The sequence below is a fragment of the Pleurodeles waltl genome, chromosome 4_2, assembly GCF_031143425.1.
Source record: "Pleurodeles waltl isolate 20211129_DDA chromosome 4_2, aPleWal1.hap1.20221129, whole genome shotgun sequence".
Classification (NCBI taxonomy): Eukaryota; Metazoa; Chordata; class Amphibia; order Caudata; family Salamandridae; genus Pleurodeles; species Pleurodeles waltl.
This window is the reverse complement of record NC_090443.1, coordinates 567,303,748-567,325,107: the sequence shown is the minus strand read 5'-3', so window position 1 is coordinate 567,325,107 and position 21,360 is coordinate 567,303,748. Positions and strand designations below refer to the sequence as shown.

The 21,360-nt window shown below is 42.4% G+C and overlaps 1 protein-coding gene across 1 annotated transcript in view; it reads left to right on the top strand.

The window, feature by feature from the left end:
• Positions 1 to 21,360, top strand: part of CRB1 (crumbs cell polarity complex component 1) — an 829,565-nt gene that overhangs the window by 668,326 nt on the left and 139,879 nt on the right. The window contains exon 7 of the mRNA XM_069232126.1: positions 11,466 to 12,010. Within this exon, the coding sequence (XP_069088227.1) occupies positions 11,466 to 12,010 (545 nt within the window). The remainder of the gene's footprint in view (positions 1 to 11,465; positions 12,011 to 21,360) is intronic.

The window sequence follows — 21,360 nt, the reverse complement described above, 5'->3', positions numbered from 1 at the left end:
TTAATGACAAATTTTGTGATGCCCCAGAGCTCTCCTTAAATCATGAGAGTCAACAAGAACGTCTGATGTTGTCTTAACATTTTTTTATCATTGTTTAATTACAGCAAAGCAAAACTATTACAAAACAAAACTGTTACAAACTAAAGTTCTTGAGTTTGGAACAGAAGCTGAAAACATTGGTGATAGCTCAAAAAAGTGTAAGAGAATTCCATGAACCCAACACGCTTATGCTGTGCAAATGTACTGTCTTTTCCAAAACATATTTTATGAACTACACAACGGCAAAGAAAAACTCCGCTACACATGATGATTGCCCAGGCAATCTATGAAAAGGGCAAAAGTAGAGAACTAATCCTTCAATGAATATGATTGGTGTGTCAACAAGTTAAAATTACATAGTATGGAGTTGGAACCTGTTAGGAGTTCACGCTGTAAACTCTTGTGAATCCGACAGGACACCACTTCCAAGTCACTTTACCAGGAAAGGATTTACAATTGCTGCTTTTGATCATTCTGATTTTGAAGACATCTCTTCTTTGTCTGTAACATCCAGCACACATAATACTGCCCTGGTACTTTTTCAAGACTGTACCAATGAAGTAGCCGCTGGAAAATAAGCTGTGTCAGCTGTAGGCATAAACAAATGAAGCTACAAACTTATAACAAAACTGCCTTGCCAATGTGTGCAAAATCACTACAAGCCATCAACACGTCCCAATTAACCAGAAAGTTTCAAAGTGGCTGAAGACATTGGTCTTTTTGTACTTGATGCCGCTGTCCACAATGCTGATTTAACTGAATTTATCAATTTGCTTATTCGGTGCGGACTGAAGGATGAAGAAAAGCCAGTTTCTCTGTGGGCTGGAATTCGTGCTCTGATCTCCCACAATACCTTCCCAATGAAGAAAGTTGGGTTTTTACCAGTAATACCATCTTTAGTCACAAACTACGCAACAGTATACACAGCTCTAAAAAAAAATCCAAGCTGTGCATGCTCAGCTTGAAGACCAGCCTATCCTGCCAATTTTCTTCGATGAAGGTGTTTTACATATTATAACTGCCATTTGTATGAGCGATTGAGTAGAATTTGATCCAATGATAAGTGTTTTCCACAGGACAAAAGTTTGCACTGCAGTGTGCAGGAAGTTATCTCGGTGGATGTGGCATTGACAATGCACTTATGGTAGCAAAACTGTCCAGTCACTATTGAGCATAACTCATTGTGTTCATCCATTACAAGCTATGCACATCATATCTGAGGCTATAGAAACATTGCATTGGAATGCTTATTGGAACAAGAAAGACAAATTAGGTTTTGCATATCTTATCTCAGAAGTGAACAAGGCACAGCGTGCACTTAATTCAAAAGACATAATGCAAAGCCAGGGAATGTTCAATACACTCAGTTCAAAATCAGAAAACCTGATAACCAAGTTTGTAGAGTTTGTCAAAGAATGTGAAGAAAAATCAGAACTTTGCAAGTACTGGGAAATATTCTCCACATGATAGCTCTAGTGAAAAATTTGGCACAAGCTGATCGGGAAGGTGATTGAGAGCTGCATGTGATGATAGTGGTTTCTGTGTTCCGCAAATTCGATTGCATAAACTACCTGAGATATGGGTCCAGGTATTTGGAAAGAGTGAAGAAGCTAGAGGTGGGAAAACCATACCTCTACAGAAAATTCATCCAGAGACTTTTTGTGTGAAAGACAGAGAGGGAACGTTCAATGCTGTGGCTCCAGATGTGGAACTCGAACAGACAATTCAGAGATCACAGAAAAGCTCCAAGGGAATTGTTGGTCACACATGTAAAAGTTAATCTGTTTTTCAGTGGCAGCTAGTTTGCCATGTAGTCTTTTCTGTTTGCAATGTTTTCAGAGAGACGACAAATTGAAAATGAATGGACCACTGTGAAACTGTTTCTCACCATGAACTTGTGGGAAAGAGAAGGGAACATTTTAATAAACATGTTGACAGCCTTCTTCATGTCATACTGCAGCAAGTAAACCCCTTTGAAATAACTGAGCCTGTGCGACTACACAACTTTGTGACCAAACAATATGTGGATAACAATATAAAGACATGTCAACTAGATGTCCTGAAACATGGATTGAAACTATATGCAGAACTGAAGCAGGAGAGAATTGTATTGAAGAGTAAAAGCTGTTTTCAATAATAACTAAAGCTAAACGTATATGCTTTAAATGCCATAGTAAGAGGTTCATCCAACCAGCCAGTACAAAACAGGTTACAAAAAACAACTTTAGCAAGCACATTGAGAGATGGATGAAGCAAAAGAAAGGGGTGAATTTATCAAGGACATTCTGTCACATGATCTTCTTCAAACAAACACTGTGGGGGTGATTCTGAGACTGGCGGGCGGTGGAGGCCGCCCGCCAGTCTTCCCCCGACAAAATACCGCTCCGCGGTCGCAAGACCGCTGAGGGTATTTTGAGATTTGCCCTGGGCTGGCGGGAGGCCGCCAAAAGGCCGCCCGCCAGCCCAGGGCAAATCTACCTTCCCACGAGGACGCCGGCTCCAAATGGAGCCGGCGTAGTGGGAAGGTGCGACGGGTGCTGTTGCACCCGTCGCGTATTTCAGTGTCTGCTTTGCAGACACTGAAATACTTTGTGGGGCCCTCTTACGGGGGCCCCTGCAGTGCCCATGCCATTGGCATGGGCACTGCAGGGGCCCCCAGGGGCCCTGCGGCACCCCCTACCGCCATCCTGTTCCTGGCGGGAGACCCGCCAGGAACAGGATGGCGGTAGGGGGTGTCAGAATCCCCATGGCGGCGGAGCATGCTCCGCCGCCATGGAGGATTCTCCCGAGCAGCGGAAAGTCGGCGGGAGACCGCCGACTTTCCGTTTCTGACCGCGGCTGAACCGCCGCGGTCAGAATGCTCGACGGAGCACCGCCAGCCTGTTGGCGGTGCTCCCGTGGTCGGTGACCCTGGCGGTCACCGACCGCCAGGGTCAGAATGACCCCCATTATTTGTTGGAGATGTTGCAACCAAACCAGTGAAGTACAAACTTGTAAAAAAATGCTTGAAAAAAAACTTTCACCTGGAGAATTTTAATTCAAAAGGTGTCCTCAGTGAAAAATGCTGCTGTTGTGGACTATAAGTCACAATTGTGAATGGTCAAGATTTCATCCATGCAAAGGAGAGGCCATTCAGACTGTTTTACAGATATCATAGTGTGCACCTTGCAAGAACTGCACACTGTCTTTGACAGTTACCTTAATCTATCTGTCAAAGAATCAGACGAATGTCTGCAAGTGGAAAAATTGACCTTGCCTGCATCAAAAATGCAACATCTGTACCTGTGCAATTTGATAAATTATGGTCATCAACAACAACAAGATGAACTTAGAGATGTTAACTTGGCAAAACATTGCTGTGCTTCATTGAACACTGGATTTCTAATTATTGCAAGTGGAATGATTGTCAATGAGGAGTTGGTGCCTGCAGAAATATATTCAAAAGGTACAGGCCATATTGTTTAAGAATTTAACTGAAAATTGGAGGAAGCTGACCTTTGTGTTGTGCCACATGTTGAGTGGACTGTTCGAAATGGTTCCAATCGAGTCATTGTACTGGCAAATAACACAGATTTTATTATTGTGCTATTTACATTTGTTGCAATGTTCATAAATAAAGGATTGTCAGAATTATGGATATTTTATAGAACAGGCGAGAAAAGACACTTAATCCTGCTTCATATTATGTATAAGAAACATGACCAAGAGTGCTCAGTGTTCTTATGAAGGCACATACTCTCATGGGTGATACCACTATGAGCAAAATTGGAACAAAGCTTACAGCTTTAAGTGCTAAACCTGTGAGGTTTCTAAAACAATTTGCTGCGACAGAGGAAGAATGTGACTTTAAACACAGAGAAAAATACCTTGTGTATGTGTGGAAAATGAACTCTGACTGTCACACATTTGACGATCTTCAGTAGAGTGAGTTCAAGAGAACAGTCCCACTAAGTGACCTTCCACCGAGGACATATTCTGTGCGTGGACTTATAAAAGAATGTTCTACTTGATCAGAAGATGTGTAAATGTTATGGATGATGTATATGTAGAGAAAGATCTATGTGAATTTAGTTGGGAAGATATTGATGGGGTGCTTAAACCTACAAAATTTCTAAAGCCTCTACCCACAAAACTTACACATAGATGTACTTGCAAAACCTGTGCTACAAAAAGATGTCTGTCTGTTCTGAAATGTTCAACTTTCTGCAAATGTACCACGAGCAATTGCCGAAACAAATAAATAAAGTGAACTATGAAAATGTGTCTAAAACAGGAGTGAAAAAAATAATTATTGTTTACATGTTCAGATCATAAATATTGTTTGGTGTACACATACATTATTTGTTTAATTTCTATATATGTCTCTTCTTCCTCTATAACAGCCACCATTTTGGCAAATGGTGGGAGGGTTGCTCTGGGGAGTTATTTTCTGTCTCTATAATACCACTTGACCCCCCAAAGCCTATGTTTTGACACCAAAACAAAGAATATAGGTCTCCTGTTTCTGAAAATATTACATCATCACTGCAACACATCTGCCATTTTCAAAAATGTTGTCGGGAAAAAGTCAGCCCGTATCAGCAATATCTACCCAAGCTAAATTACTTCTCTAATGAGCCAAAAACACAAATCAAAAATGAAAATCTCTGGACTACAATTTCTTTACAGAGGTATATCAGAGGGGCGGGATTATCAGGGGTCAGGCCCTGATTAAAGCTGCTGACACCGCCTTAGCCTGTTTGACCAGTTTTTGTAACCAGCACTTCGTATCAGACGTCGCACTGGCCTTCCAGGTTATTGCTACATACCACCTAAGAAAAGACCAAGGTAGGTCAGTGAGCCTGCAGATTTGACTCCCTCAGTCCTGTGCCCAGTAGGCAGTAATCAGGGGTAGTGGGTATTATCTAGTCCATTAGTTGTGACATCATATCTGTAAATTCCCTCCACATGTGCTGAGGTGGCTGTCAGTCCCACTCGAATTGGTGAAGACCAGCATCCTGCTGGTGACACGCAGGGCATTCCAAGGTGGCCTCCAGGAACAGGTGTTGGATGCCCCTTCGAGTCAGATATGTCTAATGTAAGTAATGAAACTATGCCCCTCATCACGACTTCGGCGGTCTTTTCCAAAGACCACCGGAGCCGCTGTTGCCGAAATACCGCCAGTGCTAGCGGTCTTAAGACTGCCCTAATATGACTGATCTCTGACTTTCACCCAAAATCTGGTGGAATTCCGAGACCAGTCATGCTGGCGGTCAGCAATGCAGAGGCAGTACCGCCACCGGTACTGCCACGCCAAAAAGAGACAGCACACCGTATTACAACCCGTAATATGGCGTGGCGGGGTCCAGATGGTGAGCTGCTGCCGGCGGTGGAAGCGCCAGGACCCATCCCCTCCTGTATGACCTCCTGGACAAACAAGGTAAGCGGATATCTGACAGGGGAGGGTATGTGTATGTGAGTGTTTTAGTGTGTGTGTGTGAATGTCGTGAATGCGGGGGGAGTGTTTGTGGGTGCGTGCCTGGTTGTGTGAGTGATTGTGTGTGGAGTGGGGTGAGTGCCTGTGTGAGTGGATGAGGGAGAGCGGGTGAGTGCGTGTATGAGGTACAGAGGGGTGTGTGTGAATGTATGTATGTGCATGGGGGAGTGAATGCGTGCTTGAGTGCGGTGTTTGTGTTTCAATGTGAATGGGTGTGTATGTCGTAATTACGAGGATGCGTGGGGGTGTGTTTGTGTGTGAAAGTGTGTGAGTGCATGTGTGCAGGTATGTGGACGTGTGTACAAGTGTATCCTGGCAACAGGAATGCTTATTCCTGTCTCCAGAGTGCAAGATCGCCAGCTTTTTACTGGCGGTCTCCCACCTTGTGATACCACTGGCGGTATCACGCCATCAGCCAGCTGGAGGTACTTGGCCAAATTTGCCAGTATTCACCTCTGGCCCATCGGCAGTGACACAGCCACAGAGGCCCTGGAAGTCTTCGGACCACCAGAGTTGTGATGAGGGCCTATGTTTAGCAAAACTGGCGGTTTCTGGAGATTTATTTGATTTGTATTTTGGCCCCCTTCCCACTGTTTATCTGTCAATACAGTCCCTAGGTTGGCTGCCCGCTTTGCTCTGACTGGCAAATCTGCTGTGTACTTTTGTGTGTGCAAAGCATTGTTTATCACGGTGACAGTTTTTTTTCGAGTTGCTGTGTGTAGCAGTACTTGCAGTGGTACTGATGTTACCAGCTCAGCATTCCTCCCTCCACACAGGGCAAAAACAGCTCATTATATAGCATTGTATTCCAGGAAGTACCCCACTGGTATCCCATTCTCAGCTCTCATGTCTTGAAAGGACCCTCGTTTTACAAATCTTCATTGTGTTTCACTCCTGTCTCTATCCAGAGAAGAATATCACTCCCGCTCATGAAGTTCTTTATTTTCTGTAGTGCTCAGATTGGTTATTGTGCTCCACAGGGTGGGTGTCTTCCATCACCTCAGACATACTTATGCCGCATTTGCATGTGACTAACATTTGGTTAGTCTCCAGTGTTCACGTGTGACCAGATCTCAACAATCATGTCAGGATATGTTGGCCGTCCAGGAGGAGAGTTATCATGCCCTTTTTTGTGGTCAAGGCAGTCCCTAGCCAGCACATGGCCACTGTAATTGTGCAGCTGTGTAGTACAACTCATAATTGGGTGCTCCTAGCCATTCATCCATTACTTAACTTTGTGTCTCCTACAGTGCAACCCTTTTTCTGCCCGTTGCCAAATTAAATCCTATCGTAACCCATGAAGGCTGTTGAAGAAGCACCTACGAGATATCAATGGTGAGGAACAAAAAAGAAATGCAACAGCTTGGGTAGTATCAATTTTTTGCCTATTGCCACCCATCCCATTTGGGACAAGGCAGTGAGATCCAAAATGGACAGAGTGGCATGCCGAAGCCACCATTCTGTCTAGGGTTCCGTCCAAAAGATAAGCGACTGGGTGACAAATATGTACCCCCCGATATTTGAATGTGTGAAATCACCAGTTAAATCTAGTGGGCAACATAGATTCCCTTTGATAGTCAGGTATCCCCTGGAGCAGGAACAGGCATGATTTGGATGATTTATTTTGAGGCCTGACATTGCATCAGAAGTATTGAGCATCTCGATCAGTGCCATTAGGGACGTGTGGTCATCAAGTAAGTATATAAAGGCTTCATCTGTGTACAGGTTTACTATGTGCCATTCATCAAATGCCAGTTTCCCCCACATCTGGGACCTGGTGCGCAGTCAGCACACCAGGAGCTCCATCACCTGTATGAAGATGAGCGGGGACAATGGGCATCCCTGTCTGGTGTCTCTGCATATTTCAGTCTCATCTAATATTACCCTGGCAGTCTTCACTCACTGATGGCTTGCTATACATTTAAGGTATATACTGAAAGGTGATCTCACTCTACTTGACAATGTGTCCTAAAATATATCATTGTAACTATATAATTAATTAAAGTTTAAAAAGCTCTCTGGGTGTTTACAGGGAATTGGACACAAGGCCTGGCCACAGGCCAGGCCTTGCAGCAAACCTCTGCCGCTCACGTCCAAAGGCCGTGTACGGCGCAGGGTTAGGTGGTTATACGGGTTGGCCACAGGCCCTGTGGCCAACCCTTGCCATGCACAGCTTTTGGCCATATGCAGTGCAGAATTGGGTGGTTATAGGGGCCCTGCAGTCAGTCTCCGCTGTGCACGGCCAAAGGCTATCCGCAGTGGTGATTGGATTACCGTATAGTAACTAAAACTACTTTACATTATTGAAACCATAGAAATTCATTGAAAAAAACAAAGGTTACAGGGATGTTATACTTGAGAAATAGAATTTAAAAAATCATAGAAATTAACTTAATAAACAAAGGTCTCAGGGTCCTTATAGTTCGGTTCTGAATTTACTTGTGTAAAACCAGAGAAATTCAGCAGTTATAGAGTTGTTTCAAGTAACTATAACTCATGCCTAAGGTAACTATAACTCATGCCCTCACCATGTAAAATCAGAACTATAACGTCCCTGTGACACACGGCCTTTGACTGTGTGTGACAGGGGTTGGCTGCAGGGCCTGGCGGCCAACCCACTATAACCATCCAACCCTGTGCAATGCACGGTCTCTGGCCGTACCCGGCGAGGGTTGGCCACAGGGCCTGGCGTGTGGTCAGGCCCTTCTGCCAACCCCCTGTATCCACCTAATTCCTCATGCAAAATCTCTGAGTGGGACTGTGAGTGTGTGCATGAGTCTCTGATTGGTTGTTTGACTGAATGCATGACTCTTTGAGTAGGACTGTGAGTGAATGCATGACTGTCTGAGTGGGTCTGTGAGTAGGTAAATGATTGTCTGAGTGGGTCTGTGAATGGGTGTGTGAGAGTCTAAGTGAGTATGTGAGTGGGTGCATGTCTGAGTGGGTCTGTGAGTGCATGTGTCTCTGAGTGGGTCTGTGAGTGGGTGCATGAGTGTCTCAGTGTGTCTGTGAGTGGGTGTGTGGGTGTGTCAGTAGTTGTGTGAGTGATTTGACCACAAAGGAACCTCACCTTCCCTTTTGTCCAACAAGAGCCCACATTTTTGCACAAAATATCTACTCTAAGTGGAGTTCTTTCTGCCTCCTTGGGTAAATGTCCAGCACGTATTCTACACTACAGCTGCATAGATGACCATGAAGAAACATCTCCAGCAAACTTGTGTGTATTTGGCAATGTTATTGTGACTCGTGCGTCCTTCTCCAAAATGTTGTTATAACATGTATCCTCTTATATAGAGGCACACAAGACTACAAAGACATACATCTCCACCCAACCGGGGTCCTTCCTCAACTATATGACACAAGTGCTTCTTGGTTTTGTGGAGATGTCCTCATATACCCGGCATCAAGAATGCACCATCAAAATTGGCAGGAAATGCACTGGAGGGCCCTTTAGTAAGCTGTTCATCGTCCTGGCAAAAGGTGGGAAGACCTTTCAATACTAATAGAAATGGGTGAGGGGCCGCACACTCCTCTGGCCAATTTAAAACCCCGGGGACCCCATCCCCCAGGGCATGGCCATGTCTCCTGGGTGCACTTTCGCACCCAGTGTGCAGGATCAGGACCGCCAGGGGCTCAAGATCCCTGCGGTCGCAGCCTGGTCCCTGCCTCCTGTGGGAGCCTGCATTGCTATTGCACAGAGGGAGCTGCTGAAAATGCAGCTCCCTCTTTGCAAGAGTAATCATTTCATTTCTTTCCCTCCCCACATGTCTGTAGGCAGGGAAAAAGATGAAACCTCTGCTTCCAGTGGGGGAGAGAACTATGACAGCTCCCCCCTGCTGGAACTGTAGTGTTTGCTTTTGATTGGTGGAGGCTGTCAAAGCTCCCGCCAAGCAAAACCAAACAGCTGTGTTCCAGGTGGGTACCCTGGGACATAGCAGGAGCTGGCTGAGGGGGATGGCAATCCCCAGGGCCATTATTGACTCCAGGACATGGGCCACATGGACCCCCTCCTTTACTCTTCAGAGCAGACCTCCGGGAGATGGTGGTCTCGGGGGCTGTTTGTGACCCAGGAGGGGGGACATGTCGGCCCTCTCCCATTGTTTTAAAAGCATTGGGCCCCAGGGAGGCAGTGGTGCCTAGGAGGTCAGCGGATCCCCTCATTACATGTTTTTTTGCCTCTTGGAGGTTGTGGTCCCCAGGGCTCGGGTGTTCGCGTTGCCACATCATTATTGCTGGTTTAGCCCCGGTGGTGGTTTCTAGGGCTTATAGAGCCTCAGTAGGAGTGCGCCCCTTCTTTTTCATAAATAAAGCCCCAGGAGGTGGTAGTCCCTGGGTCTCCAAGAGCCTCAGGAGGGGGTGCCTCCCTCCTATTTTTGATGCCCCTGTGACCTGGCCCACCAGGGGCTTTTTTCAAAACATACACAGGAGCCTATGCTTGTTTTTTTTTTTTTTTTTTTGCACCAGACTTCTGGATCTGCCCTAGTTTTCAGCCAAAATGTTTTTAAAAATGCTTTTTTGATCTGGCGGGGTCCCTCTGGGACCCCAGCACCAGAGCTTAGGGGTCAGGGTGTCCCTACCCTGGCCCCTTTTCTTTCTTTTTATCTTTTTGTCAGGGACATGGCTGAAGAAGAGTCCTAAGATGGCTGCCAACACTTTCATGTTTAAGTGTTGGCAACCAATCAGATCTCAGCACGGGATCAGGAGGGCTTGTTGAGCCTTCGGGTCCATATATGTAAAAATGTGATTTTTCTTTAATACCTCAAAAACTAATGAATGGATTTCCACCAAATTTGGTGTAATTCCGTCATGCGGTTCGGGTTGTAGTGATGTTAAAAAACCCTAAGGGAATTAACATGGGGAAAACATGTTTTGAGACCCCTCTTTTTCTCGACCCCTGCTTGACGGATCACCCCGAAACTTCCCAGACAGCAGCTTAAGTGAGCATCAAATTATTTTGGAAAATAGTGAGGATTTGAAGATTCATCAATGGACGACAAAGATATAGGCAAGTCAAAAACCGTTTTTTTCTATAGAAACTAGGGACTAGATGTACGCACAAATGGGTTTGCGACTCGCAAACTGCGAGTCGCAAACCCGGATGCTGGATGGTGTCCCTGACATCATCTGCGAATTGGAAGGGGGTCGCAAAGACCCACCTCATTAATATTAATGAGGTGGGTCGCAATTTGCGACCCCCTTCCGATTTGCAGCACTCACAGGGATGGTGGCCTGCTGGAGACAGCAGACCACCATGTCTGTGACTGCTTGTTAATAAAGCAGTTTTTGTTTTTTTGTATTGCAGCCCGTTTTCCTTAAAGGAAAACAAGTTGCAATACACTCGAAAAAATGAAACGTTTGTGTTTCATTTTTTCAGAGCAGGCGGTGGTCCATAGGGCCACTGCCTGCTCTGAAAAAATGTTTTCAAAGCCATTCACAAAGGGTGCTAACTGCGAATTGCTTTGCGAGCGCATTCGCGGTCACAAAGCAATTCTACATCGCGATGCGAATCGCAAATAGAAAGGGTAACACCCCTTCCTATTTGCGAGTCGCATTCCCATTTTACGAGTCCGTAACCAAGTTACTGACTCGCAAAATGGGAATGAGCATCACGATGTGTGTTTTGCATGGCGCAAACAGCAAAATTCGCTGTTTGCACCATGTGAAACGCTTTCTACATCTGGCCCTGGGTCCCAACTATAACTACCTGGTGGCAACTGCCGAAAGGTTATATATATATATATATATATAATTCTTTTTTTAAAGTGAATGGTACTTAGTGTGTATGTAATTATCAAAAATATTGTGCGGTCTAGCTATATTTTAAATGTTTTGCTTCACTCTAATCAAATTCGTTTTTGGAATGACTGTCGTGTAAACATTTGTTGAGACTAGCTGTTTTTTCTAGTATGATGAACAGCATTGTGATAAAATTTGTTTTTTTGTCCTAAAGAGTACACCGCTGGCAGATTTGGTCAAGAAGGCACAAAAGGATTTGCTTCATTCCAAGTCGGTGAGATTGAGAATGTCACAGTATCAATGTTTGTTCGAACCCGCAAATCAGTGGGCGTGCTCCTAGCTCTGAAGAACAGCACATCCGTGTACCTGAGGATTCAGTTAGAACAAGGCAGGCTGGCACTGTCAACACACAACAACCTCAAACTCTTAAGCGAACACCAAGTTAACGATGGGGATTTTCATTTGATAAATTTAAAAATAGAGCAGAACCAAGCAGAATTATTCCAAGCATCTCAAAATCTGGGACGTACCTCGATTCCTGTTCACGGAGCCCACGGTAATTACACACTCTACATAGGTGGCCTGCCAGAGCGGCAAGAAACGGATCAGAATGGTGGATATTTCAAAGGCTGCATCCAAGATGTAAGACTGAACAGCAATCACTTGGAGTTCTTTCCCCTCTCTTCTTCAGAGGTGTCGACCAATCAAAGGTTGCTCGTCAATGTGATACGTGGATGCTCTAGTGACAACTTCTGCAAGGTACGATGGCATTATTCATCTCAGAAGTATATTCTGTTTTATCCGCAGATTTCTTTGGCATTTATTCATTTTATTTGTTCATTTGCAAATTAAATATCCTGTAGAATGTCAAGCTGCTCTGGGTTTATGGAGTCAGAATAAAACGCTGATGGGCTCCAGTCCAACAGTGCAGCGTAGAGTAAGGTATCCCTAGTTCTCCCGGCTCTGAAAACAGCCATGATTACGTTTTTGAGGCAGCTGAGAAATAGCAGCTCAGATGTAGAGGTATTCAGCCCCCAGAAAATTAACGATTTGCTCCAGTTCATAAATAATACTGTGTCCTCTGCTAGACCCTCAAATATGGGAATATGTAATGTTTTCTTCACAACTCCCCATTTGTATAGATGTCTTTTTTAATAGTTTGAAAAACATGTTGGAAAATATTGTGTCACCATGCTGAGATGGAATTCCCAATAAAACCTTAAGCAGAGGGTTGCAGACGCTGGCCACAAAGGTAGAACAACAATGTCCTGGTCTGTTTTAGCGTCCAGTGCAGCCCTGTGATTTTTCTTTTATTTTTAGCTTACAAGTAAATTATTTTGTAATCAAGAAAATTATTTATTGGCATGCTTTCCCTAGCTATGCCATGGGCTGACCAGCCTGTTTAAGCAACTTGGCAAAAATAACTTTTTCATGTGCAGGTATTTTTTTACAAATTGGATTTATAGTAGTCTAAGCCACATTGAAGGGTACAATGTTTTAGAGTGATACTCACCACGTTAGCTTGGCACCAGTGTACATCTAATTCAAAGCAATTTAATACAAGAATCTAACCACTTATTAAGTATTTGTTTTTCATTTTATATGTAACATACATTTAATGAATCACCTTTCCTTTGTTTAACAGGCCATTGATCAAATATATCCTGTTAGTGTAATGTTTGCATTAAAAGGTGTGTATGTTATAACAAATGTATGAAACTTGCAGATGCAAATGTTCAGATCCTGCCCTGCTTCAAATGCACAGTTCCACAACTGGTATATTATTATAGTAAAAAACGATTGCCTGCAGTTAGAGATGGACCAGATTCCAACGATGTTTAGTTCCGCCATGGTTGTCAGAAAAGGACCGATTTTTCTCCTTTCATTTTGAACGCTTCTGGTCCATTTTCTAATTTCTCTTTGTTCGACCTTCCTTTCTAGGAGTTCTCAGAGTTGGAGATTAAAGTTTAAAGGTTTATTACAAATTTACTAAAGGTGAAGTAAAGCGTCCAGTCAGATTAAATAATACAAGCATAAGGCATACAAGAATCTCAGTTACAGGAATACAAACAATTAGGAAGAGAATCTGATGGTCAGTACAGAAGTCGTGGTCCTCTTGTCTAATCATTTGAAAACTAATCTAAACATTTTAGCTAAACTATGGGGGCAAATCCTAATTATTTCTCAGGAGATATAAGAAAGAAATGGAAATAATCAGAGTGTCAGCATAACAGAAAATCAATATAGGTTCTGATAGAAAGGTGTGCATAGCATAAAGCCACTCAACTAGATTAAGAATAGAGATCTTTATACCACTCGAAGTCTCAGGGGAATCCACTCTAGTCAAAGGATAGAAAGGGTCTACTGCTGTCCAACTGAGTGATTATCAATTTCAACGTCATTGAACCTTTGAGAATCCTGTCATCAACGCCAGTAATTTTCCATCTTCTGCATGCAGTTGGAATTTGCAACTCCAATCAGACTTTCATCCCACAAAACAAACATCAGGACTGCTTTGGGTATTTCCCAGATCCTCTTGCTCATGAGCAAGTCTTTCTTCTTCAGTTCGTTAGCACTTCTTGTCCTTCTCAACACATCCTCCTGTACCACACTTACTCAAATACACAACATACCTTTCATTGACCAAAGGCTCATGCAAACCCACCTGCAAATAAAGAATAATACAACAAGAAGAAAGCTCCACGTTGAAGGTTAAGCATACAAAAACAACACTTCAGGCCTTCAGTCAAGCTAACTTAGTAGGTGATTCAATGCACATTTGAGATCAATAGTTATACATGCATTTCCCTTCATAGATGTAACATAATGATGAATTTCTGTGACAATATATCTTTCAATTGTAATGCCAAAATCCAGATACATTAATATAAATGCATACACTTGTTATATTTTAACCAAAGTCATTATTAAAACACACATATAAACTGTTTTCCTTTCTACTTGTGAGTGCACCTCAAATAATATGATTCAACTCTACTAACATTAAAGCATACAATATATGTTTTGTTGATTACACTTTTGTGTCACTCCTGCAGCACATAATGGCACAGCCAAAATATGCATTCTCAGTCCTCGCTCTGTGAAGAAGAATTAAGTCATCACAATCAATCAAAATTCCTCGAATTAGCCCTCCCAAAACCCTATTGTTTTCATCAGTTTCTGTCTAGATTCTCCCAGGTGCTTCGTATCATCATAATATTTATGGTGATTCTCCTCTATCTCAACACCTGCTCTCTTTCTCTTCTTTGTCTTTTCAACCTTCATCCTCTGATACATTGTTTAACCCTACAATTCAAATTATTTCATATGACAATGACCAACAACAGCTTCATAACAAAACCTACAACTCCGCTTCCTAGATTTCCAAACCATCTGCCTACAGCAGAAAATCTATCTCCAATAGCCTCCCAGGGCCCTGTTGCTTCTACCTCCTTCAAATCCTTAGGCAACACAGAAATGATCTGAAAGTCCTTACTTTTTTCCGGGAATGTCAGTTTTCATTGCTGAAATATTAGCATCCAACAGACTCCTCCCTTTTTTGTGCGTAAAAAGTGTAATGCAAGTATGTTCTGCAAAACCATCGATTTTATCACTCCCATCTCTGTATTCACAAGCAACAAGGAATTTTCTCTACTAGTTGTCAATGTATCCACCAATGTATCCACTATTGTAGACAGTTTGCTAACCTTCAAATCATTCACGATCACTCCCATAGGCATGATCAATGTAACAAAAAAGTGTCCGACTACCTCTCCAGCATGAACACCTCTTATAGTTCTAAATTTCTTATCACACACAGGATCATTGAAATGTTCCACATGGTAAGTCTTCAGAAAAATATACCAAAATAGCATGCAGCATGCCATCCTTTGAGTAATTTAAAATAATCATACTATCCAAAAATATAATACGCTCCAGGAATTACAGGGTCTCTACCATCTAAAAAAAACATTCTTTCCTCTGATATCAAAGGTATGTGCACATTCACCCCTTCCTATAAACAATGGGTTCAAATAACTTTGATCAATGTGAATACGCAGTTTTTCCTTATGTTGCCAACCTAGAGCTAGGTGTTCAACTTTCTATCTATTCCAACTATGGTGTTTCTGAAGATCTTTATCAGTTTCAGATTTGAACTCTAAATCTCTCCTTCTGTCCTCCACTAAGTTAAAACATGTCTTCTCCACCTTGGTCATTGTACAAGTCAAATTATGACTCTGTACATATGCGGTGTCTAATGGCTTGAGAGACACAAAATACTTTCAGGCTATTTCTGCACCTATAAAATAAGGATTTTTATTCAGGTGTTTGAACATAGGAACTTCTGAAAGAAGTAAATCATAATTTGAAAAATAATATTGGAAACTACCTGGCCTATACAATATACTCAACAGAAGACTACAATAAATTCCATATGTCAAAGGAAGGGGTTGGTAAGTGATGCTTTCTGATATGCAAGCAGGTAATTGCGTACAAAAATATAACCCGTTGCATTTATAGTATCAATATATTCCTAAACCAATCTAAAATAATCGTATGCTGAATAATCTGCCCTAGAATCTATGTGCAAAGCCTTATCATTTAATCTATATAAGCCACTACCTCTAGAACTCAGTGATTGCGCAGGAACACTAGGCAACATCTAATTTGTTGCAAAAGGGCTGGAGAAAATGCTCCTATCCATAAAATAACTAACACTACAAGGGAAACAAACAATAATGGTTCTAGTATGTATTTACAACTATGGGTCCGGTTAGCCTCTGTGATTTCTCTAAAATCAGATCTTTAAGGTGAAACTCAGCAGCAACAGAGTATTCTCCATCAGTTCCACCTGTTCAAAGCAGCAAACAAAGTCCAAGTGATGAACAACAGCAGATGGATTTACAAAGTCTTTATCAGTCTTACTTAGAACTACTTCTGGGTTCTTCTAAAGTACATCCTTACACCTCTTCACCTATGCCACTGGTCACGGTACTCTTCTTTATTCCCTAACAACGTCAATGCAAAAACTCTAAAATATACACAATTCAAATTCACTGATAATCACATCCAGAAAGAATGTCTAAATCTATCCAACAGCACAGGAACCTCAAAATATAATTCAAAAACAATGTTCATTTCAAGGAGGTTTAGTTGAATCTATAGTTTTATTCAAAAGACTCCCAAAATGTTCTCTTTCCGACATCTGCAACAAAGTATGTCCATTTAGGTGAAGAGTAGCTCCGACAGGGCACCCTCATTCTTTTTTACCTCATCAGTGACAATCCTTCATTCTCACCTTCACCTTAATCTGAGTTCTCAGGCACTGATTTACACTTTTTCACGCAAAACTGTGCTAATGCAGTTTTGCGTGAAAAAGTTTACAGAAGCTCGCACCATCCCAAGACACCGGTCAGGCGTCATATTTATGGTATGATGGTAGCCGGCGGTAAGGCCCTACTAGCGTAATAAAAAAGGACGCTAGCCGGGTAGGGGAGGTTGTTCGTCAAAAGATGATGCTATATGGGCAGAAGCATAAATAATGCCTCTAACCAGACTAGCGTCATCCTTTAATGCACAACCCCCATGGACATGAATCCTGTCTTGATAAAGACAGGAGTCATGCCCACCACCCCAATGGCCATGCCCAGGGACATTGGGCCCAGTGCCATGTAGGGGGCCCAAGTTAGGCCCCCCATGGCACTTCTTAAAAAATATATATATACTTACCTGTACTTACCTTACTTCCCAGAGGATAGGGTCCCCCATCCTCCGGCGTTCCTCTGGTGTGGGTGGGGGTGTCCCTGGGGCTAGGGAAGGGCACCTGTAAGCCCATTCCATGGTCTCTGACCTTGGAAATAGGCCCAAAGGTCCCCTAACGCCTGCTCTGACCCAGGTGTTAAATATTTAAGGCCCCCTTCCCCGTGCTTTATTTTAGCATGGGGTGATAGATATGGTGCTAAGGCCTTATCGTCATTTTTTTCCCTGGGAACGCCTACCTTGCATCTCATTGACGCTAGGTAGTTTCCCGCGAGCAAAACATGACTATCTCCAACACTTTGGCACTAGACGGGTCTAGCACCAAAGTATATATTTGGAGTTAGGTTTGCACAGAATTTGCGTAACAAAATAAATGACACAAATTCAGCATAAATGGTGTATAAATATGCCCCTCAGTATCATCAGGAATCGTCTGAGGTACACACTCTTTTGGCAGATTAAAGTTTCCTCATTCTTGTTTTCTGGGCCAAAGTTTTCCACCTTTCACCCACTTTCTTACAGCACTAAGGCCCATATTTATACTTTTTTTGTGCCGCATTTGCATAATTTTTTGACGCAAAAAAGACACAACCCTACAAAATATAATTGTATTTTGTAAGTTTGCGCCACTTTTACGTAAAAAAATAACGCAAATGCGGTGTAAAAAAAGTATAACTATGGGCCTAGGTCCTTCATCAGGCTCTGAATCTCATTTGCCATTATAGGACAAGACTCTCCTGTCTCAGATTCAATTGCATAGCTTTCCAGACCCCCCCAGTATCTGATGTTTCAGACTCTGTTTGCTCCCCGACAGCTTGACTAACCTGCTCCTGTCATCTCTCTGTTACCACCAGTACTTCTGGAACAGGTGCTGTCACGTCTAGGAGACATTCAACTGGGTGAGTATGAGAAGCATGGATCCAATAAGGGAGACATACTCATTTAACCACTGTTGTGGTTACCAAGATGACTTGATATGTCTCATGTCAACGAGGCTCCAAACACATCTTTCTTACATGTTTCTTCATCAAGATGCAGTCCCTGAGACTGCAGACATGGCCTTGTTCCTGATGTGATGAGGCTTTAGCTGCTCTATTATGATGAGGCACAGAATGCACTATGTCAGCTAGCCCTTTACAGTAATCATGGACCATATAATCTGTAATATTCACAAGTGCATTCTTAGGAATAGCTGGCAATCTCATCCCCCAACCCATGATGATCTAATGAGGGGACATTCCTGTCTTCTGATCAGGTACATTGTAAAGACTCATCAACACAACAGGCAAAGCATCAGCCTATTTCAAAGATGTAAAAGCACACATTTTTGCCAGTCTTTACTTTAATGTCCCATTCACCTATTTAACAAGACCCGAAGCCTCAGGTCTATAGCTGCAATGTAGTCTCTGTTCCATTTGCAGTGCTACACACAACCACCTCAGGACCTCATTATTCAAATAAGTCCTCGATCTGATTCCAAAGAAGTCGGGAAGCCAAACTTGGACCTAAGCTCTCTCAACAACAGTTTTGCTACAGTGAGACTATAATTTCTTCTGGTTGGGTAAGTTCCAACCGGATCTGAGAAGATGAATACAATCACCAGGACATATCTCAGCCCACTAAGCACAGGCAGCTTGATAAAGTCCAACTATATCCTGTTAAAAGATCCTCCTGATCTCCCTATGTGACTTAATGTTACTGCAGTTCTCACTCCAACATTGTTATGCTGCAACACAGAACATCTGTGACACAAAGCTTCAGCCATCAACCTAAATTTAGGATTAAACCACACTTGCTTAAAGAATTTCACCATGGTGTCTCTACCAACATGAGTTAGACTGTGGGAATGCCTAGCCGTTGGAGGTAACAAACTACTTGGCAACACCGGTCTTCCATTTATTGAAACTCAAATGTCATCATCTCTTTTGCCACATCCTGCTCTGACCCATTTCTGTTGTTCTTCCTCCGACAGTTCTTCCTGAAGCCTCCTCACCACTTCCCATGTGTCTGGGGTTGTAACAAAAGGTTGTAGTTGGTCTCATCCTTTCTCTTATTTATATACACATTAAAAGTACAGACATTGTGCGCACAGTACTTTGTAACCTCATCAGTGTAATAATTACCTAATATTACATGATTGTTTCCAATATGGTGTGCAGGGCACTTGACCACTGCAACCTGTTAAGACAATTATAAGGCTTCAAGAAGGTTCCTTATTTGCTCGCCATTCCAGATTGGGAATCTGGAAGAAGTCTTGAACCCCCTGTGGGACCATAGTTGTCCGAAGTCATGAATGTCATCAAAGCTGTACTGACTATTGGTGAAAATTGCCACCTTCAGCTGGTCAGAAACACAGCATGCCTAGTAAGAGCAATCAATTCAGCCACTGGTGCAGAAAATATTCCTTGAAGCCAGGAAGCTTCCACAACTCCTGAAACTGTGCAGACGCATAGGCAGCTGTCAGACTTCCTCATATGTCTCAGAAACATGACCATGAACATATAGCACAAAATCAGATTCGGGTAGTGCTCGTCTTGTATATCCGGTCTCGGTTTGTTGCATAGTTCAGTGACATCGAGCCAATCATGATACACTTCACATTCATCATTTTCAGGATCAGGTACAGGTATCAAGGTGGCAGAATTTATAACACCACAGTGCGTGACAGTCCTGTTTTCCACCGCAAAAATGACTTGTTCATACTTGGTAAGGTAGCTACTTGTCAAATGCTGGATGCTAGTCCTTACTATAATGCTACAATGGTTCTGTTGGAAGATAAAAACTTCTACAAGTGCATTATTTCAAAGAAATATTCAAGGAATTTCCTTTAGGTCCTCTGATCATATCATCTCAATAATTGATAACAAAACACATCAGGGTTTAGTTGCCTTTGTATATCAACATTCATATATCAAGTTTTAACATAAATGAAAAATTCAAACAAGGCTGTCTTTAACAATAACCACTAAAGTGAGGTGATACAAAAGAAATAACTGAAGTGAATGAAACACAAGAAATAAATCCTGACACAAATACAGACAATTATTTTGCAATGCCAGTTTTTTTCCTTGAGCCTCTGTGCAGTATCAGACAGTTTTACATTAAATGCTCTTCACTATGTTCTGAGAAAACGGGACATCTCATATATATCCTGCGGGCAGGAGCAATGGCAGGGAGATGGCTGGGACAGCTGGGGCCTTGAGGCTCCCCCAGCAGTCCCTGAAATCTAATAAAAAGTGAGTGTATCCTGCCCTGTTTATTTATCTTTGATAAATACAGAGGGCAGAATTAATTGTTGCACAAAGCTCACTTCACAGAAATTGAACCTCATCAGGAAGCAATTACGGATATAAGCAAGGCAGACACCCAAGTTGAAGTTTCACCTGTGTGAAGTAGTAATTATCCTAATTTCTTCACATGGTCAAGGTAAAGCAAGTGTTTTCACTGCATTTCCACTTTAAAAAGTTATCCGTAAACCTAGATGGAGATGTTGGCATCTTAGCTTTTTTTAATGTAATATCTCATGTAGTTCACTGATAAGTGGGTCTTTCTTTTCATCTGCTGCTAAGACCAGAGCTTGTGTTCTCCTTTTTACAAACTAAAAGTATATAAAATGGCCTAGAAGCCCTACCCATTTGCCCCCATATACATTAGTAATATGCACTGTTGTCCTGCCCTTTTCCCACAATGATGGACAGCTTGCTAAAAGGCCACCTGAGTGTGTTTCCCTCTGTTTTTGGAGGTGTGTTTTTGAAGCAGAGGAATATGATCACATCTGCAACAAACAAAGAAGCACTTACTTCTGTAAAGTATAAATCAACCAAGTGTGTTTTCTCTGCAATTCCACCTTGTAAAAGTTAAGGACACACAAGGTCACTGGATTGCAAACTCTCCACACCTCAATAATAACCTGTAGTACAACATTAATCTGGGAAATTCTCTTGGACATCCTACATGTATAAAATAAAGGAAATTATTTTTTGGATAACATCTTTTCACTCATCCCCTTCCTTATTTTCAAACAACATATTTTCCTTATATGAAGGAATGGGTGATTCATACTAATGCAGTTGAAAAACTGTAAAGTAGTCTCTCTGATCAAAAACCTACACAGAAATAGTATAATGAAAATGTACCTAGTAAAGCTAGTTGGAAAAACTCAAAACATGCTTAAGTCATTAGAACCTACAATGTATGTAAGTAATATCTTTCACATGTTTTGCCTTCATTGTACGCAGGTCATTGTGTTTTTTTAATGCAAAAATTAGGTCTACGTTATGAGTTATGTGACACTATATGGCATAGTTTAGTTGCTGTCTTGACTTTGATGCCTTCCACTCTGTACATCC